This window comes from Melospiza melodia, chromosome 26, assembly GCF_035770615.1.
Source record: "Melospiza melodia melodia isolate bMelMel2 chromosome 26, bMelMel2.pri, whole genome shotgun sequence".
NCBI classification, from domain to species: Eukaryota; Metazoa; Chordata; class Aves; order Passeriformes; family Passerellidae; genus Melospiza; species Melospiza melodia.
The window spans coordinates 6,533,626-6,558,019 of NC_086219.1; the positions used below are offsets into that span (position 1 = coordinate 6,533,626).

The following is a 24,394-nucleotide window of genomic DNA, read 5'->3' on the forward strand; positions in this document are numbered from 1 at the left end:
GCAGGTGGATTTTTTAATGTTATAATTTTTCATTTGTTTGGCTCCAGCAAGCACCAAGATCTTGCACTGGCACCTTCCAGTGAGAAAGAGGCTCAGTCTCATCTGGCTGAGTGTGGAAATGGCCCAAAATGTGAAAAAATAGGGGGTTTATCCTCAGTTTAACCTGTGTAAGGACTCAAATTGCTTGATTTCAATCCCAAAAGCAACAGTTTTCCTGGAGTCACAGGAGGAGCGTAATTAGGAACTGGATTTCCTGGCTGATAATCCTCTCCCTTGGAGTTTATCTTCCCTTTCTTCTCCAACACTGCAGAGCAAAAAGGCTCATCCCCAGGGTGGCTCTACCTGGCTGTAAAGGGATCCCGAGGATCCTTTTATCTCCGATAAAACAAAGGAATGACACCGCGTGGGGGAGGCAGGGCGGGAGGCGTCGCTCTCGCACAGGTGGATTTTAATCCCGAACAGATTGAAAGTGTAAATGAGACAAAAATCCCCTCACACGGGCCGTGAAACGGCACAAATCTGTTCCGAGCTGTGTTTTGATCACACAAATCAGACCCCAGGGCGGCCAAATCCTCCTGTCCCACCTTAGAACATCTCACTCCACATCTTCTTCCACCTCATCCCAGCTGGATTTGCAGTCTCTGGCTCTTGGTTGGGAAAAGAAAAGAACTTTCCCACTCTTGGAAAGGTCAGAAATCGTTGAGGTTCCCTTTCTCTTCCTCTCTCTGTGCCTGGATTTGGATCTTGGCCCTGGTTTTGCTGCAGGTGCTGGACTTTAATGTGCTGATCTCTGCACTGGGATCTGGATCTTTGTAGGGTGGCTCTTCCAGCCCCAGCCCTTTCCTCTGCAAAGAAAGGTTTATTCCTCTTTTTTCCTCTGCAAAGACAAGGTTTATTTCTCTACTTTTCCTCTGCACAGACAAAATTTATTTCTCCTCTTTTCCTCTTCAAAGAGGTTTCTTTCTGTTCTTTTCCTCTGCAAGGAGTTTCCTTTCTCTCCTCCTCTGCAAAGACAAAGTTTATTTCTTCTCTTTTCCTCTGCAAAGAGGTTTCTTTCTCTCCTTTTCCTCTGCAAGGAGGCTTATTCCTCTCTTTTACTCTTCAAGGAATTTCCTTTCTCTCCTTCTCTGCAAAGACAAGGTTTGTTTCTCTCCTTTTCCTCTTCAAAGAGGTTTCTCTCTCTCCTTTTCCTCTGAGAGGAGAACATTTCTTCCTCTCCTTTTCCTGTGCAAGGAGGTTTATTCCTCACTTTTCCCCTTCCAAGGGGTTTCTTTCTCTACTGTTTCTCTGACAAGAGAAGACAAGATTTCTTTCTCTCCTTTTCCTCTGCAAAGAGGTTTCTTTCTCCCATTTTTCTCTCCAAAGACAAGGTTTATTCCATTGCTTTTCCTCTGCAAAGACAAAGTTTATTTCTCTCCTAAGCACCAGAAATCCCCAAGCTGTGGGAGTGGAAGGGGGTGACATTTCAGGAGCAGAGCAGTCCCACAGCCCCAATTCCACACTGGAATTTCCACCCGTGCAGGACCAAAAAAGGCCCAGGGGATCCTCTTTGCACGACCAGGGCACACAAAAGGTTATTTAGGTTATTCCTTTATTCCTTTGTGCTGCTCCCTGCTCCCAGAACCTTCCATGGACAGGGCAGGATGAATGCAAAGTGCTCGGGGTCCATTCAGGGCTGTCCCCTCAGCCCTGTCCCAGATTTGGGGTGTTTGGGTGCCAGGAGCCGCGGCCCCGCTGGCCCCGCTGGCCCGGAGCTCACAGGACGGGGGTGACCCATTTCTGTCACCCTCTGAGGGCTCTGGGCAGGCAGGGCTGGGTGCCAAGGACCTGCCAGGGCCCCACAAACCTCCCAGAGCTCACTGGCACCATGAAGGGAGCCGGGGAGTTCTGGTGTTCGTGGTGTGAAAAGCAGCTGGAAATGGGGCCTGGCTGGGCCTGGGGCCTGCCTGAGGCACCGCGGGCCTGGAGAGGGGTTTGGTAAAATGGGGCCAGAGCAGCCCAGGAACCCCAGAGTGATCCCAGAGCAACCCCAGGAACCCCAGAGCAACCTCAGGAACCCCAGAGCAACCCCAAAGTGATCTCACAGGGAACCCCAAAGCCATCCCAGAGCAACCCCAGAGTGACCCCAGAGCACCACAGGAACCCCAGAGCAACACCAGGAATGGGGAACAGATCCAGGGAACCCCACAGCAACCCCAGAAACAGGGAACAGATTCCAGGAACCCCAGAGCAGCCCCATAGGGAACCCCAGAGCAACCTCAGAGTGACCCCACAAACAGGGAACAGATCTGGGGTACCCCAGAGCTACTCGGGAACAGAGAACAGATCCAGGAACCCCAGAGTAGCCCCAGAGCACCTCAGAAATGGGGAACAGATCCAGAAACCCCACAGGGAACCCCTGTGTAACGCCAGAGCAACCCCAGGAATGGGGAACAGGTCCAGGGAACCCCAGAGCAACCCAAGAAACCAAGAACAGATCCAAGAGCAACCCCAGGAATGGGGAACAGATCCAGAAACTCCAGAGGAGCTCCACAGGGAAACCTAGAGTGACCCCAGAACAACCCCAGAAAGCGGGGTTTGATCAAATGGCCACCACAGCACCCTAGAAATGGGGAACAGATCCAGGAACCCCACAATAACCCCACAGGGAACCCCATAGCAGCCCAGAAAGGGGGAACAGATCCGGGAACCCCAAACCAACCCCGAGGGGAAGCTCAGGGGACCCTGCCCAGCAGACAGGAAGGGGAGGCAGAACCTCCTGAGTGAAAATTGCCTTTTCCTGTAAGAACAACACCTAGGAATGGGGAATTGTTTGTAGGGAACTCGATAGAAAGATGCCCATTTTGAGACTGGGATCCTGTTTGGGGCTTGTGGGACTGTGGTTCTGTGGTGTCTGGGAAGGGAGTTTGGGGTTGGTTCTGCCGGATTTGGGGAAGGGAGTTTGAGGTTTTTTCCATAGGATTTGAAGAAGGGAGTTTGTGCTTTTTCAGCAGGATTTGCAAAAGGGAGTTGGTTTGTTTGGGGTTGGTTCTGCAAGATTTGGAGAAGGGAGTTTGGTTTTGGTTCTGCAGTGTCTGGGGAACAGAGTTTGGGGTTGATTTTGCAGTGTCTGGGTAACGAGTTTGGGGTGGTTCTGCAGGATTTGGGGAAGGGATTTTGGGGTTTTTCCAGTAGGATTTGGTAATGGAGTTTGTGGTTGGTTCTGAACCATTTGGAGATGGGAGTTTGGGGTTTGGTTCTGCAGCATTTGGGAAGGGAATTTGGGGTTGATTTTGCAGTGTCTGGGGAAGGGAGTTTGGGGTTGTCTCTGCACCATTTGGAGAAGGGAGTTTGGGGTTGGTTCTGCAGTGTCTGAGGAAGGGAGTTTGGGGGTTTTTCAGCAGGATTTGAAGAAGGGAATTTGGGGTTGGTTCTGCAGGATTTGGGGAAAGGAGTTTGGGGTTGGGCTTTGCAGTGTCTGGGGGAAGGGGGTTTGGGGTTGTCTCTGCACCATTTGGAGAAGGGAGTTTGGGGCTGTTTCTGCAGATTTGGGGAATGGAGTTTGGGGTAGCCCTGCAGGATTTGAGGAAAGGAGTTTGGGGCTGGTTATGCTGCAGTTGGGGAAGAGAGTTTGGGGCTTTTTCAGCAGGATTTTGGAATGAATTTTGAGTTTGGTTCTGCAGGATTTGAGGAAAGGAGTTTGGGGTTGGTTCTGCAGCACCTGGGGAAGAGATTTCGGGGTTGTCTCTGCAGGATTTGGAGAAGGGAGTTTGGGGTTGGTTCTGCAGATTTGGGGGAGTTTGGGTTTAGTTCTGCAGGATTTGGGAAGGGAGTTTGAGGTTGGCCCCCAAGGTGTGGGAACCCTTTTCAAGCCCAGCTCCTGCTCTGAGGCTGAGCAGCTTGGGAACCTGATGGAAGGAGGGGGGGGTTTCCCCCACTCCTGATTTTTGCTCAGTTTTTTTCCCATTGCTGTGAAATTCAATCGTGTTTTGCAGAAACTCTTGAGGCCTCCCAAAGCTCAGCAGCTGTGTTCTCATCTGGCCTGAAAGCTTATCCTCGTGAACCCCAAACAGAACAGACCTGAGAGCCCTCTGTGCTGAAATGGAGCAAACCCATCCCACCAGGCAGCTTGGGCAGCTCTTTTTGCTCTGCAGAAAGGAGATTTTCCCCGATAAAACACTTGGGAAACCCTTTTTACCTCGCAGAGAGGATATTTCCCCAGTGAAACACTTGGGAAGCCCTTTTTACCCTGCAGAAAGGAGATTTCCCCAGTGAAACACTTGAGAAACCCTTTTTGCTCTGCAGAAGGAGATTTCCCCAGATAAAATTCTTAGGAATCTCTTTTTACCCTACAGAAATGGGATTCCTCCCAATAAAACATTTAGGAAACCCTTTTTACCCTACAGAAATGGGATTGCTCCCAACAAAACATTTAGGAAACCCTTTTTACCCTACAGAAAAGAGACTTCCCCAGTGAAACACTTGGGAAACCCTTTTTGCTCTGCAGAAGGAGATTTCCCCAGATAAAATTCTGAGGAATCTCTTTTTATCCTGCAGAAATTGGATTGCTCCCAATAAAACACTTGGGAACCACTTTTACCCTGCAGAAAAGGGATTTCCCCTGGTAAAACATTGGGAATCTCTTTTTACCCTGCAGAAAGGAGAATTCCCCAGTGAAACACTTGGGAAACCCTTTTTGCTCTGCAGAAATGGGATTGCTCCTGATAAAACATTTAGGAAACCCTTTTTGCTCTGCAGAAATGGGATTGCTCCTGATAAAACATTTAGGAAACCCTTTTTACCCTGCAGAAATGAAGACTTCTCCCAGTAAAACCCACCAGGAATGCCAAACCCCTAAGACCACATTCCATAAATTGGAGGTTGTGTGGGTGACCCCAAATTCTGGGTAAATCTCTGTTCTGGGGTTCAGCAGCAGGAATTACAAAAGCTCCTCTGGAGCCTCGCAGGTGAAGCAGCAGAGCTGAGCTCAGCTTTGCTCCAGTGTTTAGGCTGGGTTTATTTTAATGCAGAGGTTGCAGCAACATTCTGGGCTGGCTGCAGAGCTCCTGCTGATGCCTTGGGAAGGCTGAGCTAGAACAGAGACTGGACAGAGCTAAAGAATAAAATAGGGATTTAATGAAAGGATCCCCTCAATGGATCCACCTGGGGCAGCACAAGAGCCCAGCCAGGGCTGCACCCAAGATGAACCAAAATGGTCACAAAATGAACCCAAAATGGTCACAAAATGAACTCAAGATGAACCAAAATGGTCACAAAATGAACCCAAAAATGTCACAAAATGAGCTCAAGATGGACCCAAAATGGCACAAAATGAACACAAAATGTCACAAAATTAGTCCAAGATGAACACAAAATGGACAAAAAATGAACCAAAATCGTCACAAAATGCACAACCGCTCATGGGGTCTCTCACTGTTATAAATTCTGCTCCATTTGCATCTTGCAGTTCATTGTCCAATTCCAGCTTTAGCCCATGCAGTCCCATCCTTGTTTTTCTCTCTCCATTCCACGTTGTTTGTGCTCCTGGGCTGAGATTTGGATCATTTGTCCTTGGTGCCAGCAGAGCAGGAATTGTTTTGTCTCCCTGCTCTGTGCAGAGCTCACCGTGCCCTGATGCGAAGCCCAGACCCACGCACCAAAGCAGCACAGAATGTGAAAAACAGAAAATTTAAACCTGAGATATCAGCACAGAATCTGAAAAATAGAAAAGCTGAACCTGAGATATCAGCACGGAATGTGAAAAATAGAAAATCTAAACCTGAGATATCAGGACAGAATCTGAAAACCAGAAAATCTAAACCTGAGGCATCGGTGGCAAAGTGTTTTGGGGCTGGTGCCAGCACAGAGCTCGGTGCAATTCCATGAACACGGAGGCTGGAAAAGCTGGGGAAGATTTCAGGGCTGTTATCCCGAGGTGTGTCCATCTCTTTGCAGAGCTGAGCTGTGACTCAGCTGTACAAGGGCACTGCTCGGAGCCCTGCTAATCCTGGCTGCTCCGGGGGTTTGTTTGCCCCGTGTCCTTCCTTCCCATCCCTAAAATAAAGCCCAGACCCACGCATTAAAGCGGAACAGGACCTGGAAAATATAAAATCTAAACCTGAGGCATCATTGCAGGCAGGGCAGGGCTCTGAGAGGAGCCGAGCCCCGATCTCCCTGCGGGGCGGGTCCATCTCTCGAGCTTGTCTAACACCGCGAGCACGATGCTAATCTGGCCATTGATCCCTCCTAACAGGGCCGCTATTATGGCGCTTAATCCTCCGGCAGAATTCCCAGCCTCGCAGATAACGGGGAGGGCCAGGTGGCAGCGGGGCATCTCCCTGGGATGGACTTTTCGGGAGCGCACAAACCCCATTGTGGGTGTGGGACCTCAATTTGGGAAGGACTTGGAGAGCTTGAGGACATCCCGAGGAGGCAACGAGGCTGGAGAGGGGCTGGGAGCACAAACCCTGTGAGGAACAACTGAGGGAGCTGCGGGTGTTCAGCCTGGAGAAAAGGAGACTCAGGGGTGATCCTAACACTCTCTAGAACTTTCTGAAAGGTGCCTGTGCTCAGGCACCTTTCTCCAGGAACTGACAGAACCAGAGCTCACAGCCTCAAACCGCACCAAGGGAAACACAGGTTGGATATTAGGAGAAAGTTTTTTACAGAAAAGGTGATAAAGGTTTTTACAGAAAGGTGATAAAGCTCTGGAATGTTCTGCCCGGGGAGGTGGTGGAGTCACCATCCCTGGGTGTGTTTAACAAAGCCTGGATGAGGCACTGGGTGCCAGGGTTTAGTTGAGGTAATGGGGCTGGGTTGGACTCGATGATCTTGTAGGCCTCTTCCAGCCTGATGATTCTGTGAATTTGAGGGAATTCTGTGAATTCTCTGAATTTTGGGGATTCCAGGAACCGGGGAGGCGGTGGAGTCACCATCCCTGTATGTGGCATTGGGTGCCAGGGTTTAGTTGAGGTGTTGGGGCTGGGTTGGACTCCTTGATCCTGAAGGTCTTGTCCAACCTGGTCATTCTGTGAATCCCTGTCCACCCCCACAGCTGGGAGCAGCATCCACCAAAAATCCTGGGAGGATCCACCCAAAATCCTGGGAGGATCCACCCAAAATCCTGCGAGGATCCACCCAAAATCCTGCGAGGATCCACCCAAAATCCTGCGAGGATCCACCCAAAATCCTGGGGGGGGGACGGGGATGGGGGTTTGGGGTCAGCAGGGAGAGGGAAGTGAGGAGGGGTGGTGGGATTCACGTCCACACTCCAGGGTGAAGGACCTACTATGGTCCAGGAGCAGCTCGAGCCTGGGCTTGGCTTTGGCCAGCGGGTGCTGCTGGCAGGTGTGACAGGCAGAGCTCAGTTGTGACCTGCAGGGTCCTGTCCCCCAGGTGTGACAGGGAGAGATCAGGTGTCACCCATGGGGTGTTCTCTGTGTTCTCTGTCCCCCAGGTGTGACAGGCACAGCTCAGGTGTCACCCATGGGGTGTTCTCTGTGTTCTCTGTCCCCCAGGTGTGACAGACACAGCTCAGGTGTCACCCATGGAGTGTTCTCTGTGTTCTCTGTCCCCCAGGTGTGACAGGGAGAGATCAGGTGTCACCCATGGGGTGTTCTCTGTGTTCTCTGTCCCCCAGGTGTGACAGGCACAGCTCAGGTGTCACCCATGGAGTGTTCTCTGTGCTCTCTGTCCCCCAGGTGTGACAGGGAGAGCTCAGGTGTCACCCATGGGGTGTTCTCTGTGCTCTCTGTCCCCCAGGTGTGACATACGTTGCTCAAGTGTCACCCACGGTGTGTTTCCTGTCCCCTCAGGCGTGGCTTTTCCTGTCCCCCAGGTGTGGCATACACTCCTCAGGTATCACCTGTGGGGTGTTCTCTGTCCCCCAGGTGTGATAGACACTGTTCAGGTGTCACCCATGGAGTGTTCTCTGTGTTCTCTGTCCCCCAGGTGTGACATACTTTGCTCAGGTGTCACCTGTGGGATGTTTCCCATCCCCCCAGGTGTGCCAGGCATTACTCAGGTGTCACCTGTGGAGTGTTTTCTGTCCCCCAGGTGTGACAAACATTGCTCAGGTGTCACCCATGGGGTGTTCTCTGTCCCCCAGGTGTGCCAGGCATTGCTCGGGTGTCACCCACCCGGTATTCTCTGTCCCCCAGGTGTGACATACATTGCTCAGGTGTCACACACACAGGGTGTTTCCTGTCCCACCATGTGTGCCAGGCATTACTCAGGTGTCACCCATGGGGTGTTTCCTGTCCCCTCAGGTGTGCCAGGCACTGCTCAGATGTCACCCACAGGGCATTTCCTGACCCCCAGGTGTGACATACATTGCTCAAGTGCCACCCGTGGGATGTTCTCTGTCCCCCCAGGTGTGACATGCATTTCTCAGGTGTTCTCTGTCCCCCAGGTGTGCCAGACACTGCTCAGGTGTCACCCACGGGGTGTTCTCTTTCCCCAGGTGTGACAGGCATTGCTCAGGTCTCACCTGTGGGGTGTTCTCTGTCCCCTCAGGTGTGACATGCATTGCTCAGGTGTGACATACATTGCTCAGGTGTCACCCACGGGCTGTTCTCTGTCCCCCCAGGTGTGACAGACATTGCTCAAATGTCACCTGCGGGATGTTTCCTTTCCCCCATGTGTGACAGGCATCGCTCAGGTGTCACCCACAGGGTGTTCTCTGTCCCCCATGTGTAACAGGCATTACTCAGATGTCACCCACGTGGTGTTCTCTGTCCCCAGGTGTGACATGCATTGCTCAGGTGTGACACACATTGCTCAGATGTCGCCCACACAGTGTTGTCTGTCCCCCAGGTGTGACACGCATTACTCAGGTGTCACCCGTGGGGTGTTTCCTGTCCCCCAGGTGTGACAAGCGTTGCTCAGGTGTCACCCCCCGGCCGTTCTCTGTCCCCCCAGGTGTGGCTTTTTCCTGTCCCCAAGGTGTTACAAACATTACTCAGGTGTCACCCACAGGCTGTTCTCTGTCCCCAGGTGTGACATGCATTGCTCAGGTGTGACACACATTGCTCAGATGTCACCCACGTGGTGTTCTCTGTCCCCAGGTGTGACATGCATTGCTCAGGTGTGACACACATTGCTCAGATGTCACCCACACAGTGTTGTCTGTCCCCCAGGTGTGACACACATTACTCAGGTGTCACCCGTGGGGTGTTTCCTGTCCCCCAGGTGTGACAAGCGTTGCTCAGGTGTCACCCCCAGGCCGTTCTCTGTCCCCCCAGGTGTGGCTTTTTCCTGTCCCCAAGGTGTTACAAACATTACTCAGGTGTCACCCACAGGCTGTTCTCTGTCCCCAGGTGTGACATGCATTGCTCAGGTGTGACACACATTGCTCAGATGTCACCCACGGGCTGTTCTCTGTCCCCCCAGGTGTGACATGCATTGCTCAGGTGTGACACACATTGCTCAGATGTCACCCACACAGTGTTGTCTGTCCCCCAGGTGTGACACGCATTACTCAGGTGTCACCCGTGGGGTGTTTCCTGTCCCCCAGGTGTGACAAGCGTTGCTCAGGTGTCACCCCCAGGCCGTTCTCTGTCCCCCCAGGTGTGGCTTTTTCCTGTCCCCAAGGTGTTACAAACATTACTCAGATGTCACCCACGGGCTGTTCTCTGTCCCCCCAGGTGTGACATGCATTGTTCAGGTGTGACACACATTGCTCAGATGTCACCCACAGGCTGTTCTCTGTCCCCAGGTGTGACATGCCTTGCTCAGGTGTGACACACATTGCTCAGATGTCACCTGTGGGGTGTTTCCTGTCCCCAAGGTGTGACAAGCGTTGCTCAGGTGTCACCCCCGGGCTGTTCTCTGTCCCCCCAGGTGTGGCTTTTCCTGTCCCCAAGGTGTTACAAACATTACTCAGGTGTCACCCCCGGGCTGTTCTCTGTCCCCCCAGGTGTGGCTTTTTCCTGTCCCCAAGACATTACTCAGGTGTCACCCACAGGCTGTTCTCTGTCCCCCCAGGTGTGGCTTTTTCCTGTCCCCAAGGTGTTACAAACATTACTCAGGTGTCACCCCCGGGCTGTTCTCTGTCCCCCCAGGTGTGGTTCAGCAACCGGCGGGCACGCTGGCGCAAGCAGGCCGGGGCCAACCAGCTGGCAGCCTTCAACCACCTGCTGCCGGGGGGCTTCCCGCCCACGGGGATGCCGGCGCTGCCCCCGTACCAGCTGCCCGACTCGTCCTACCCCAGCACCACCATCTCCCAAGGTGAGCCCCCTGCTCCCCTGCCCCCCCTTCACTGAGGGCTTTGGGGTCCCCTCCAAACCACCCCCGATTCTCTCCTTGGGCCCTTCTGGGCTGGGACATCCTGGGACAGCTGGGAGCCCCTTGTGGGTTTTGTTTTGTTGGGGAAATTGGGGTTTTTCATCAAGTCAATGGAAATTCTTCTGTTCTCTATCCCACGTCCCTTCTGCTGTGTGCCGGTGTCCCACAGCTGGAGTTTTGGACGTGGAGCACATCCCAGTAAATTGGGATTGTGTGGGTGATCCCTCATTGTGGGTAAATCTCCAATCTGGGGCTCAGCAGCGGGGATATTCCAGTGGAAGGAATATTGTTAATTAGTTACCTTGTAAACTGGGCATTTACTCTATTTATTATTTGTCATTTACTCAAATTATGTGGGATTTACCTCATGGGGGGTAAATCTCCAATCTGGGGTTCAGTGGTGAGAATACTCCAGTGGAAGGAACATTGTTAATTCCAGCTGCCTTTGGCCTTTCCCAAGGAATTCGTGGCTCTTTTTGGGGGAGAAAACGAAGTCAAAAGGAACATTGTTAATTCCAGCTGCATTTGGCCTTTCCCAAGGAATTCGTGGCTCTTTTTGGGGGAGAAAACGAAGTCAAAACCCAGATTTGGCCAAGTGTGGAGCTGCTGTGTCCCAGGATGGCCAAGCCGCCATTCTTGGGTTTCCCGAGGGTTTCCCAGGGGTTTCCTTGGGGTTTCCTTGGGGTTTCCTTGAGATTTCCCAGGGGTTTCCTTGGGGTTTCCTTGGGGTTTCCTTGAGATTTCCCAGGGGTCTCCTGGGGGTTTCCTGGGGCATCTCCTGGAGGTTTCCCAAGGGTTTCCTGGGGGTCTCCCGGGGATCTCCTGGGGGTATCTCAGGAGTCTCCCAGGGGTGTTTCGGGGTTTGCCAGGGGTCTTCTGGGGGTTTCCCAAGAATTTCCTGGGGGTCTCCCAAGGGTCTCCTGGGAATATCTCAGGAGTCTCCCAGGGATTTCCCAGGGTCTCCTGGGGGTGTTCTGGAGTTTCTCAGGGGTCTCCTGGAGGTTTCCCAAGGGTTTCCTGGGCATCTCCCAAGAGTGTCCCAGGGGTTTCACGGGGGTGTCCCAGGGGTCTCCTGGGGGTGTCCCAGGGATGTCCCAGGGGTTTCTGGGAGGATCCCAGCCCGTGTGTGTCCCTGTGTCCCCGCAGACGGCGGCAGCACCGTGCACCGGCCGCAGCCGCTGCCGCCCTCCACCATGCACCAGGGCGGCCTGGCCGCCGCCGCCGACTCCGGCTCTGCCTACGGCGCCCGGCACAGCTTCTCCAGCTACTCCGAGAGCTTCATGAACGCCGCAGCGCCCGCCAACCACATGAACCCTGTCAGCAACGGCCTCTCCCCGCAGGTAGGTGCCCCTTTCCAGCCTTCTCTGCCTTCCGACGGCTCCGGGATGTCGTGGCGAGCCGGTCTGACCGTGGTCACAGGGGTTCTTGGATGAGGGAAGAGATGAGAATGTTGGCTCCATGTTCAGAAGGCTTGATTTGTTGTTTTATGATATATATATTGTATTATAACTGTACTAAAAAGAAATAGAAGGAAAGGTTTCCTCTCAGAAGGCTAGCTAAGAATAGAATGGAATCAATAACAAAGATCTGTGCCTCGGACAGAGAGTCCAAGCTATCAGGTCTGTGCTTGGCCATTAATTGTAAACATTCAAGATGGGCCAATCACAGACACACGTGATGCATTCCACAGCAGCAGATAAGCATTGTTTACATTTTGTTGCTGTAGCTTCTCAGCTTCTCAGCAGGAAAAATCCTAAGAAAGGATTTTCACAAAAGATATCTGCGATGAGCCGGCACCGCGGTTGTTGGGGTTGGGGTTGGTGTTGGCGTGGTGGTTGTTGTGGTCAGGAATTCCTGCAGGCAGAGCAATTAGTTGGTTTGTTAATGAGCAGCAGCTCTGTCTGCTGGTCGTTCCCACAGCCAGGCTGGGGTGAGGGGATCCCTGTGACGGTGTTCACACGGGTCTTATGTTGAAAAAAGAGACGAGGATCTGACTCCGTGTTTCAGAAGGCTGATTTATTATTTTATTATATATATTACATTAAAACTATACTAAAAGAATAGAAGAAAAGGTTTTCATCAGAAGGCTGGCTAAGCTAAGAATAGAATCAGAAAGAATGATAACAAAGGCTCTGTCTTGGACTCTCTGTCCAAGCCAGCTGGGCTGTGATTGGCCATTAATTATAAACATCTAAGATGGGCCAATCCCAGATGCACCTGTTGCATTCCACAGCAGCAGATAATCAATGTTTACATTTGGTTCCTGAGGCTTCTCAGGAGGAAAAACTCTAAGGAAAGGATTTTCCATAAAAGATGTCTGCGACAGAACCCCAACACCTGGAGCATCCCCAAAACCACCCCAGGGGAGCAGGGGGGACCCTGTGGGGCTGGGGGTGAGCCCAAGGACAGCACACCTTGGGTGGACTCCACAGCTCATCCTAGCTGGCTGATTTAGGCACAACCTGGAGCTCCTCCAGGTCTGGCTGGACACGGAGCTGAGCTCAGAGATGCAGATTTGGGGTTTGATTTGGGGAAACTCGTGCAGACAATCCTGCTGAGATTGGAGGAGGAAAGGAGTCTCCAAGCTCACCTTTGTTATCAAGTGGAACTGAAAATGAGCAGCCAGGACTTGTCCTTATCCTGAGGGACACCAAATCCCGTTTTTTCCACTCTTGGTCGCTCGTGGGATATGGAGTTGTGTGGAGGGCAGCAGTTGTTTCACAGGGATCAGTTTATTTAGGATGGAAAACCAAAATAATTTGAGATGAGGAGGAGAAACGAGGTGGGCACCTGGAATGGAAAAGCTGCAGGGGTTTGAAGTCCAACAAGCAGGGACATCAGGGGTGTGGAGTTAAGGTCCAGCAGGCTGGGTGTGGAAACAAACACGGAGTGTCAGTGGAAAGGGGGAAACTTTGCACTTCTCTGGAATGGTTCAAATCCCCACTTTTGGGTTTGAGTGGGAAAACTGTGGCTGGCACAGAGCAGAATGGGAAAATATTGAAATGTGAGTGGCACAGGGCAGAATGGGAAAATATGGAAATGTGACTGGTATGGGGCTGGATGAGAAAATGCTGAAATATTGAATGGCATGGGGCTGGATGAGAAAATATTAAAATATTGACTGGCATAAAGCTGGATGGGAAAATATTGGAATGTGACTGGCACAGGGCTGGATGAGGAAATTTTGAAATGTGACTGGCACAGGGCTGGATGGAAAAATACTGAAATGTGACTGGCATGGAGCTGGATGGGAAAATATTAAAATATTGACTGGCACACAGCTGGATGGAAAAATATTAAAATATTGACTGGCATGGGGCTGGATGGGAAAATATGGAAATGTGACTGGTATGGGGCTGGATGAGAAAATGCTGAAATGTGACTGGTATGGGGCTGGATGAGAAAATATTGAAATGTGACTGGTATGGGGCTGGATGGGAAAATATTGAAGTATTGAATGGCACAGGGCTGGATGGGAAAATACAGAAATGTGACTGGCACAGGGCTGGATGAGGAAATTTTGAAATGTGACTGGCACAGGGCTGGATGGGAAAATACTGAAATGTGACTGGCACAGGGCTGGCTATTGCTCCAAACAGGGACATTCGTGGGGGAATAGGCAGATATCCCTCTGACAAGGGATTTCTGAGAGCACTGGGCTCAGGCTCAGAGGATACAGCCTGGGATTGAAAGGCAGGCCTGGGTTAGCTGGGCCAGGGCCCAGGATTAACTCAGATGATCCCAAGTGCAATTTATCCCCACGGAATAAGGCGGGGATGAGATGCCTGGGATGAGCCCCAGGCGCAGAGAAGGCCATCCTGCAATTTCCATTTCCCTTCATCCTCTCCTGCCCAGTCCTGCAGAATCAGGGGTTCCTTGAAAGGACCAGACCGTGGCTTTTCTTGCGCTTATCCCAATCCCAAATTCCCCTGCCCCCAGGCTCAGGCTGGGGACAGATATCCCTGAGCCCATAAGCCCTTTGTATGGGAAAGAGAGGAGCCTTTATCTGGCAGGCCTGAAGAAAAGAGAGCTTTGCACCCCCAGGAAGAGGAGATTCCCATTTTCCCAGAGCTTTTAATCATGTGAGGGCCAAGATATCGGTGTGGAAATTCTGTTCCCTTTGTGTGCTGAGAGCCTAACCCAGGTTATTTCCCGACTGCTTTACATTCCCTGATCAAAAAATTCCTGCCTTTCCAAGCCCTCTGCTGTTCCTAGTGGAAGGAGATGAGAAATGCTCCCAGCAGGATGAAGAATTCCTGGATTTGTCCTTTTTTAGGGAAGTTTTTTTTTTTGGGGGGGGGTCTCTTTATGGGGTGCTCTGGGTGATTTATCAGTTTTGCTGAGCACGATCCGGCTCTGCTGGGGCATTCCAGGGAAATCCCAGGAAAATTCCACCCTCCCAACTGCCTGAGGGCCCTGTCTGCAAGGGGAAGGATCAGACAGACAGAAAAGAGGGGGGAATGAAAGAGGGGGTTCAGGAGGTGGGAAAGACAGAGGGGGCATAGGAGATTGGAAAGAGAGGGGTTCAGGAGAGGAAAAAGAGGGGATTCAGGATGGGGAAAAGAAAGAGGGGGCTCAGGAGGGGAAAAAGGGAGCTCAGGAGGTGGAAAGAGGGGGTTCAGGAGGTTGGAAAAGGGAGTTCAGGAGGGGGAAAAGAGAGGGTTCAGGGGGTGGGAAAGAGGGAGTTCAGGATGGGGGAAAGAGGGGGTTCAGGGGGTGGGAAAGAGGGGGCTCAGGATGGGGGAAAGAAAGAAGGAGCTCAGGAGGTGGAAAGGAGGGAGTTCAGGAGGGGGGAAGAAAGAGGGGGCTCAGGAGATTGGAAAGAGAGGGTTCAGGAGGTGAGAAAGAGGGGGTTCAGGAGGGGGAAAAGAGGGAGCTCAGGAGATGGGAAAAATAGAGGGTTCAGGAGGTTGGAAAGAGGGGGTTCAGAAGGGGGAAAAGAGGGGGTTCAAGACGTGAGAAAGAGGGAGTTCAGGAGGTTGGAAAGAGGGAGTTCAGGAGAGGTTCAGGAGGGAGGAAAGAATTTGGGAGTTCGGGAAGGGGGAAAAGGGGCTCAGGGGGTGGGAAAGAGGAGGTTCAGGAGATGGGAAAGAGGCAACTCAGGAGGAAAAAGAGGGAGTTCAGGAGGTTGGAAAGAGGAGGTTCAGGAGGGGAAAAAGAGAGGGCTCAGGAGATGGGAAAGAGGGGATTCAGGACGTTGGAAAGAGGGGATCCAGGAGGGGAAAAAGAAGGGGTTGAGGATGGGGGAAAGAGGGGCTTCAGGAAGGGGGAAAGAATTTGGGAGTTCAGGAGGGGGAAAGAAAGAGGGAGCTCAGGAAGGGAAAAAGAGGGAGCTCAGGAGATGGGAGAGAGGGGATTCTGGAGGGGGGGAAAGGAGCTCAGGAGGAAGGAAAAAGGGAGTTCAGGAGGGAGAAAGGAGGTTCGGAAGATGTGAAAGAGGGAGCTTGGGAGGGGAAAAACAGAGGGTTCAGGAGGGGAAAAAGGAGCTCAGGAGGGGGGAAAGAGGGAATTCAGGAGGTGGGAAAGAAAGAGGGGACTCAGGAGATTGGAAAGAGAGGGTTCAGGAGAGGGAAAAGAGGGGGTTCAGGATGGGGGAAAGAGGGAACAGAGGAGGAAAAAGCGGGGGTTCAGGAGGTTGGAAAGAGGGGGCTCAGGATGGGGGGGAGAAAGAGGGGGTTCAGGAGGGGAAAAGAGTGAGCTCAGGAATGGGAAAAGAAGGGGTTCAGGGAGTGAGAAAGAGAGGGTTCAGAAGATGATGAAGAGGGAGTTCAGGAGGTTGGAAACCCCACACTGGGAGCTGAGGGTGATGGTGATTTGTCTCTGGCCGGGTTTCTCGTTTCCCTCATGGCAGCAGCAGCAGCAGGAGGGGATTTCTTGGCACTTCAGACAAGGAGAGGGGCCCAGGAGCTCCCAGCTTTTGCTCCCTATCCAGTTACCCCGGGATTGGGTGTCCTGGCTGGAATCCACGGGCTCTGCTGGCAGCTGGAGTCTGGGAGGAGAAGGACAGCATTCCCGTTCCCAAAGAGAAAAAATTGGGGATTTGCAACGGCCACCACGGTGTTCCTGTTCCAAAAGAGAAAATGGGGATTTGGGTGTTCCTGTTCCCAAATAGAAAACGGGGATTTGGGGTGGTCACCACAGTGTTCCTGTTCCCAAAGAGAAAAAAATTGGGGATTTGGGGTGGCCACTGTTACATTTTCATTCCCAAGTAGGGATTTGGGGTGGCCACTGTGGCATTCCCATTCCCAAACAGAAAACAGAGATTTGGGATGGCCAGTGTGGCATTCCCAGTCCCAAACAGGGATTTCAGGGTGCCACTGTGGTTTTCTCATTCCCAACTAGAAAGTGAGAATTTGGGGTGGCCACAGCAGTTCCCATTCCCAAACGGGGATTTGGGATAGCCACTGTGACATTCCCACTCCCAAATGGGGATTTGGGGTGGCCACTGTGGTTTTCCCATTCCCAAACAGAAAGCGAGGATTTGGGAGGGCCACTGCAGCATTCCCATTCCCAAACAGAAAATGGGGATTTGGGGTGGCCACTGCCATGTTCCCATTCCCAAATGGAGATTTGGGGTGGTCACTGTGGCACTCCCCTTCCCAAACAGAAAATGGGGATTTAGGGTGGCCACTGCAGTGTTCCCCTTCCCAAACAGAAAGTGGGGATTTGGGATGGCCGCTGCCATGTTCCCATTCCCAAACTCGGATTTGGGGTGGCCACTGCAGCATTCCCAGTCCCAAAGAGAAAATGGGGATTTAGGGTGGCCACTGCAGTGTTCCCCTTCCCAAACAGAGATTTGGGGTGGCCACCAAGGTGTTCCCATTCCCAAATGGGGATTTGGGGTGGTCACTGTGGCACTCCCATTCCCAAACAGAAAGTGGGGATTTGGGGTGGCCACTGCAGCATTCCCAGTCCCAAACAGAAAATGGGGATTTAAGGTGGCCACTGCAGTGTTCCCCTTCCCAAACAGGAATTTAGTGTGGCCACTGAGATATTCCCATTCTCAGATGGGGATTTGAGGTGGCCACTGTGTCATTCCCATTCCCAAACAGAAAGTGGGGATTTGGGGTGGCCACTGCAGCATTCCCATTACCAAAGAGAAAATGGGAATTTAGGGAGGCCACTGGTGGTGTTCCCAGTCCCAAATAGGGATTTGGGGTGGCCAGTGTGGTTTTCCCAATCCCAAACAGAAAATGGGCATTTAGGGTGGCCATCGTGACATTCCCATTCCCAAACAGGAAATGAGGACGTTTTGTGTGGCCACTGTGGCGTTCCTGCTCCCAAAAGAGAAAATGGGGATTTGGAGTGGCCACTGTGGCATTCCCAAACAGAGATTTGGGATGGCCACTGTGCCATTCCCATTCCCATTCCCAAACAGAGATTTGGGATGGCCACTGTGCCATTCCCATTCCCATTCCCAAACAGAAATTTGGGATGGCCACTGTGGTTTTCCGAATCCCAAACAGAAAATGAGGATTTGGTGTGGTCACTGTGACATTCCCATTACCAAAGAGAAAATGGGGATTTAGGGAGGCCACTGCAGTGTTCCCAGTCCCAAACAGAGATTTGAGGTGGCCACTGTGACATTCCCATTCCCATTCCCAAACAGGGATTTGGGTTGCCATTCCCATTCTCATTCCCAAACAGGGATTTGGGGTGGCCACTGCGGTGTTCCCATTCCCAAACAGGGATTTGGGGTGCCCACTGTGACATTCCCATTCCCATTCCCATTCCCATTCCCATTCCCATTCCCAAACAGGGATTTGGGGTGGCCACCAAGGTGTTCCCATTCCCAAGTGGAGATTTGGGATGGCCACTGTGGCATTCCCATTCCCAAACAGGGATTTGGGGTGCCCACTGTGGCATTCTCATTCCCATTCCCATTCCCATTCCCAAACAGGGATTTGGGGTGCCCATTGTGACATTCCCATTCCCAGTCCCAAACAGGGATATTGGTTGCCATTCCCATTCCCATTCCCAAACAGGGATTTGGGGTGGCCACCAAGGTGTTCCCATTCCCAAACAGGGATTTGGGGTGCCCACTGTGGCATTCTCATTCTCATTCCCATTCCCATTCCCAAACAGGGGTTTGGGGTGCCCACTGTGACATTCCCATTCCCAAACAGGGATTTGGGGTGCCATTCCCATTCCCAGATGGGGATTTGGGGTGCCCACCCCAGGTCCACCCCCAGCCATGCTCCCTCTCCGGGTCAGATCCTGCGGGAGCCCTGCCCAGCCCTCACTCAGGATTTGTTTAGTCCCAGTTTTGTTTTTCAGCCTCACAAAGCCCAGCTCAGCCGCTGGAGCCTCCTGGCTTTCCCAGGCTGCTCCGCCTCCATCCCAGAGCTCAGCTGGGAATTTTGGCTCCCATGACTTCATCCTGGGTGAAATGTCACAAAATCCCAATGGATTCTGTGACACTTCATCCGAAAACACCGGCTTGGCTGGGCTGGGCTGGTGAGGGGTTAAGCCCAGCTGGAAATTAAGCCTGACCCAGCTTCTTGTCCAGGCCCCGTTTCTCACTTCCAGCCCTGGAATGGGGGAAAAAAAGTAAAAAAAAATAAATAAAATTGTGTGTTTGTGTGTTGAGATAAGGAGGGTTCAATAATTGAGAATGAAGTAAAATACAGTGATAATTATAATAATGATAATTATATATATATTCATTTATCATTTGTATTTAGTAATTTTATCTTATTTTATTATCATATTTCTATATTTATCTATATTGGTTATATAAACATCATACTAATGATAATATATGAATACATTAATTTATTATAGGCATGGTATTTATTTTTATTATTATATATTATTTTATTATATTATTATTTATATTGATATATTTATTATTATTTATTATATTGATATATATGGATTAATTTATTTATTATGGTTATTAAAGAATTATGATATTAATAATAGTAATAGTAATAGTAATAGTAATAGTAATAGTAATAGTAATAGTAATAGTAATAGTAATAGAAACAGTAATATTAATAATTATGGCAAACCAAGTGCTGTTCACTGTTGGCCAGTGCCAGACCCCCCTTCCCAACCCTTTTCCAGTAACTGTCCCAGTCTGTACCCAGGGAATGGGGACATTCCAGGGTGGGAAATGCCCCTTTGTCCCAGCTCTGCCCCCTCCCCGTTCCCTTTGGGACCCTCCGTGTGCCCGTTCCCTGCAGCACCTCGGGGTCTCCAAGGGCTCCCCCAGAGCCAAAAAAACTCAGCTTGGGGCAGCTGGGGCTGGGAAACAGCTCAGAACGGGGTTAAAAGGCAGGAATTGCAGGCCTTGTCTAAAAAGCAGGAATTCCAGACCTTGTCCTTCCTGAGAGCTCGGGATCTCCCAACAGCCCTGCGGGATCTGCAGGGATTGAGACAATTCCAGAGGCACAAAGAGCCAAGAGAAACTTGGTCACCTCCTTGGAGCTGAGGCTTTAATTTCCTCAGGGCTTGCCGTGGCTTTGGCTTTGTGCTCCCTGAATTCATTCCCAGTGTCTGGAGCTTGGAATTCCCAATTTCAGCTTTGGGTCCTCCTGGCTTTAGGAATTCCTTCCCTCAGTGCCAGGGATCTCTCGTGGCTCTGGAAATTGTTTCTCTCAGTTCTATGGATCCTCTGGGAATTCTTTCCCTGATTTTCAGGGATCCCTCCTGGCTCTGGGAATTCTTTCCCTCAGTTCCAGGGATCCTCCTTGCTCTAGGAATTCCTTCCCTGATTTCCATGGATCCTCTGGGAATTCCTTCCCTGATTTCCACTGATCCCTCCAGGCTCTGGGAATTCTTTCCCTGATTTCCATGGATCTTCTGGGAACTCCTTCCCTGATTTCAATGGGTCCCTCCTGGCTCTGGGAACTCCTTCCCTCTGTTCCAGGGATCCCTCCTGGCGCTGGGAATTCTTTCCCTGATTTCCAGGGATCCTCTGGGAATTCCTTCCCTTATTTCCAAGGATCCTCCTGGCTCTGGGATTTCCTCCCCTCAGTTCCATGGATCCTCTGGGAACTCCTTCCCTGATTTCCACTGATCCCTCCAGGCTCTGAGAATTCTTTTCCTCAGTTCCAGGGATCTCTCCTGGCTCTGGGAAGTCCTTCCCTGATTTCCAGGGATCCTGCTGGCGCTGGAGAGGCCGCTCTGTCTCCTTTCCCTCAGTGCCACCAATCCCTTTCTCCGTCTGGTGCCTTTTTTTTTCCTTTTTTTTTTTTCCCTTTTTTTTTTTTTTTTTTTTTTTTGTCGGAGACACTGTGCCTGTAATAAGCATTCAAAATGAGTCTTGCTGGGCCAGGAGAAAGGGGAGGGGAAGAAAGAAGGGGAGGAGAGGATGAGATTTGGGGGGGGTTGAGGGTGGGGGGAGATTTGGGGAAGGGGGAAAAGGAGGAGGGGTTTTAAATAGCAAAGAATTAGAAAAAAAAAATCTGATGCAAATCACTGGTAGAGAGAAAATTATGTGCAATTACCCGAGCGATACTGGGCAGCCGTGCCCACCCCAACCAACAAGATCTCATTAACAAGCAGAAAATAAGATTGAAATGGTGTGTAAAAGAGCTGAAAAATGAATTTGAATGCTGCATTTGTCCACAATTACCCCCTCGTTCACACATATTTTATTGCAATTTTTTTATTATTCTTAATCTTTCCATCCCTCAAAGCAGATTGGGAACATCCTGGCATTACAGTTGCTGAGGGAGGAAGCATTAAGGATTCCCCGTTTCCCTGAAAGGAGACCCTTCTCCCGCTCGAATTTTCCAGGCTGGGTTTTGGCCGGATCAGGATTCATTTCCCGGCTTAGCCGGGTGTAGGGCCGTGTTCTGCCTCATCCCTCAACGCCCGCACACCGGGGCCTTCCCTTCCCCTCTCTCCTTCTCCTTCTCCTCCAGGGAGAGCTTTCCTTCCTTCCTTCCTTCCTTCCTTCCTTCCTTCCTTCCTTCCTTCCTTCCTTCCTTCCTTCCTTCCTTCCTTCCTTCCTTCCTTCCTTCCTTCCTTCCTTCCTTCCTTCCTTCCTTCCTTCCTTCCTTCCTTCCTTCCTTCCTTCCTTCCTTCCTTCCTTCCTTCCTTCCTTCCTTCCTTCCTTCCTTCCTTCCTTCCTTCCTTCCTTCCTTCCTTCCTTCCTTCCTTCCTTCCTTCCTTCCTTCCTTCCTTCCTTCCTTCCTTCCTTCCTTCCTTCCTTCCTTCCTTCCTTCCGACACTTCCTTCCTTCCGACACTTCCTTCCTTCCTTCCGACACTTCCTTCCGACACTTCCTTCCGACACTTCCTTCCGACACTTCCTTCCGACACTTCCTTCCTTCCGACACTTCCTTCCGACACTTCCTTCCGACACTTCCTTCCTTCCTTCCTTCCTTCCTTCCTTCCTTCCTTCCTTCCTTCCTTCCTTCCTTCCTTCCTTCCTTCCTTCCTTCCTTCCTTCCTTCCTTCCTTCCTTCCTTCCTTCCTTCCTTCCTTCCTTCCTTCCTTCCTTCCTTCCTTCCTTCCTTCCTTCCTTCCTTCCCCCTTTTCCTTCCCCCTTTTCCTTCCCCCTTTTCCTTCCCCCTTTTCCTTCCCCCTTTTCCTTCCCCCTTTTCCTTCCCCCTTTTCCTTCCCCCTTTTCCTTCCCCCTTTTCCTTCCCCCTTTTCCTTCCTTTTGCTGCTCCTCCTGTGAGGAGGGAAAGGGATGGTTTGGAAGTTTAGCTCATTTCGGTTTTGGGGGTTTCTTAGCCCAAAAGAAGCTTTTTTTTTTTTTTTTCAGTAAGGAATTATCCCAAAGGAATATTTGGAGCACGTGGGGGGTGAACCCCTGGTGTCACCTCAGAGAGAATCACCCAAAATTGTCACAGAATTCTGGGCTGGTTCGGGCTGGAGGGACCTTAGTGCTGATCCAGGGCCCCCCTGGCAGGGCAGGGACACCTCCCACTGTTCCAGGGAGCTCCAAACCCTCTCTCCTTCCCTCCCTCCCCTCTAATTCCGCCTCCTTCCCTCCCCGGGATCCGGGAACGGGACCCGGCAGCTCCGGGCTCCTCTGGGAAAAGCGGCTCCACCTCGTCTTCGTCTCCCTAAACTTTTAACCTGCCCATGCCCTGTTTTCCACTAAAGTTTCTGGCATTTTTGGGGATATGTTTCACCCAACAAAGCCCATCTGCTCTTGTCAGTTTGCCGCCTCTGCTGCCGGCACCGGGAGCGGGGGAGAAGGGAACATTCTTCCCGTGTGAAAACAGATCCGTCCTTCTCTGCCTGATTCCCGGTGACTCCGGCTCCGAGGAGGGTGGGAAGGGGGGAATTCACAGCCCAGGGGCCTCTCCGCTCTCCCTGCCGAGTTCCGTGGGTTCCCCTCGATCGATTGGGGCGCTCCCATCCTGCTGGAAACACACTGGGAGTAAAAAAGGCAGGATTGTGTTCCCTTAACCCAATTCTGCGCTCGTCCCTGTGTGATTCCCACTCCGGAGGTTGTTCTTTTTGTGTGGTACTGAGAGAGGAAAATGGAAAGATTTGGGATTCCCACTCCGGAGATTTCTCGCTGTGTGGGTTACTGAGACAGGAAAATGTTGGGATCACAGAAAGATTTGGGATTCCCACTCCAGAAGTTGTTCCCTGTGTGTGTTACTGAGAAAGGAAAATGTTGGGAACACAAAAAGATTTGGGATTCCCACTGCGGATGTTGTTCTGGCGTGTGTTACTGATAGGAAAACATTGGGAACACGGGAAGATTTGGGATTCTCACTCCAGAGGTTTTCCCTGCTTGTTTCACTGAGGAAAATGTTGGGAACTCGGAAGGATTTGGGGTTCCCACTCCGGTGGTTGTTCCCTGAGTGTTTTACTGAGATAGGAAAATGTTGGGAACATGAAAAGATTTGGGATTCCCACTCCGAGGTTGTTCCCTGCGTGTTTTACTGAGGAAAATGTTGGGAACTCGGAAGGATTTGGGATTCCCACTCCAGAGGTTTCTCCCTGCGTGTGTTACTGAGATAGGAAAATAGAAAGATTTGGGATTCCCACTCCAGAGGTTTCTCCATTTGTGTTTTACTGAGATAGGAAAACGGAAGGATTTGATATTCCCACTCCAGAGGTTTCTCCATGTGTGTGTTACTGAGAAAGGAAAATGGAAGGATTTGGTATTCCCACTCCGGAGGTTTTTCCCTGCGTGTGTTACTGGGACAAGAAAATGTTGGGAATACGGAAGGATTTGGGAACAAACAGTCGATTCCCGAGGCTGGAATCCCATGGGAATTTGGCGCTGCCTTTGGTGGGCCCAGGATCGGCCCCCAGGGCTCTGCAAGCTCAGAGAGCAGCAGGACACAAATTGCAGGGAATAAGGAATAAATTGGAGAAGAAAAGTGGGGGAAACCTGAGGGGAAGAACAAGAGCGATGGCAAGCAGGAAGGACAAGCGCGGGGAGGTGTGGAAGCTCCTGAAAACCCCCAGATGTCGAATTTAAGGGCTTGGAAACAGAAATCTGTCCCCAGAATGTTCAAATCTCGGTTCTCCAGGCAGAGCAGGGTGGGTGGAACGGGAATTCCTGAATCCCTGAATTCCTGAATTCCTGAATTCCTGAATTCCTGAATTCCTTCACCTCCCCTCCTCCGGCTCCTGGGGAGGGAGCAGGGGCTCGGCCGGGAGGATCCGAGCGCTGGTTACTGAGGGAGCTCGGGCCGGGCACGGAGGGAAAATGAGCCATTTGTAATTAACGCCGTCAGCAATTAACGCCGTCAGCAATGAACGCCGCCGCCGCTGCCCGGCGCTCCCTCCGTGCCGCGATGGATCGGGGGCAGAGGCAGCCCCGGAGAGGGGGCAGCGAGGCAGAGGGGACGCTTAAAAACGAGGAATGCAATGAAAAGAATAAATAATCGGGATTTGGGGGGCGGGGGCACTCACGCAGCGCATTCCCGGGGTGCGCGTTCCAGCTGTGCCTGCTCCATCCAGCTGTGCTCCAGCTGTGCCCCGCCTGGGGAGAGCAGCAAAAACCCACAGCGGGCAGGGATCCAGCCCCGAGCTGTTTGCCCCTCGCAGGGACATGCATGTTTTTATATTCTATCCTTCTATAACTTTCATGTTAATTATTAAACTTATGTTCTTCTATTGTATACATAGATTTCATCCAAGCATGGGCTCTTCGTGGTCCACCTCAAACTTCTAATATAGTTTCTCATGATTCTTCTTACGAT

General features: G+C 51.4%; 1 protein-coding gene across 3 annotated transcripts in view; it reads left to right on the forward strand.

Moving 5' to 3' along the window:
* PAX7 (paired box 7) overlaps positions 1 to 24,394 on the forward strand; it is a 135,733-nt gene that overhangs the window by 55,930 nt on the left and 55,409 nt on the right. For all 3 annotated transcript variants that reach the window (XM_063176809.1, XM_063176807.1, XM_063176808.1), the window contains exons 6-7: positions 10,041 to 10,206; positions 11,410 to 11,603. In XM_063176809.1, the coding sequence (XP_063032879.1) occupies positions 10,041 to 10,206; positions 11,410 to 11,603 (360 nt within the window). The remainder of the gene's footprint in view (positions 1 to 10,040; positions 10,207 to 11,409; positions 11,604 to 24,394) is intronic.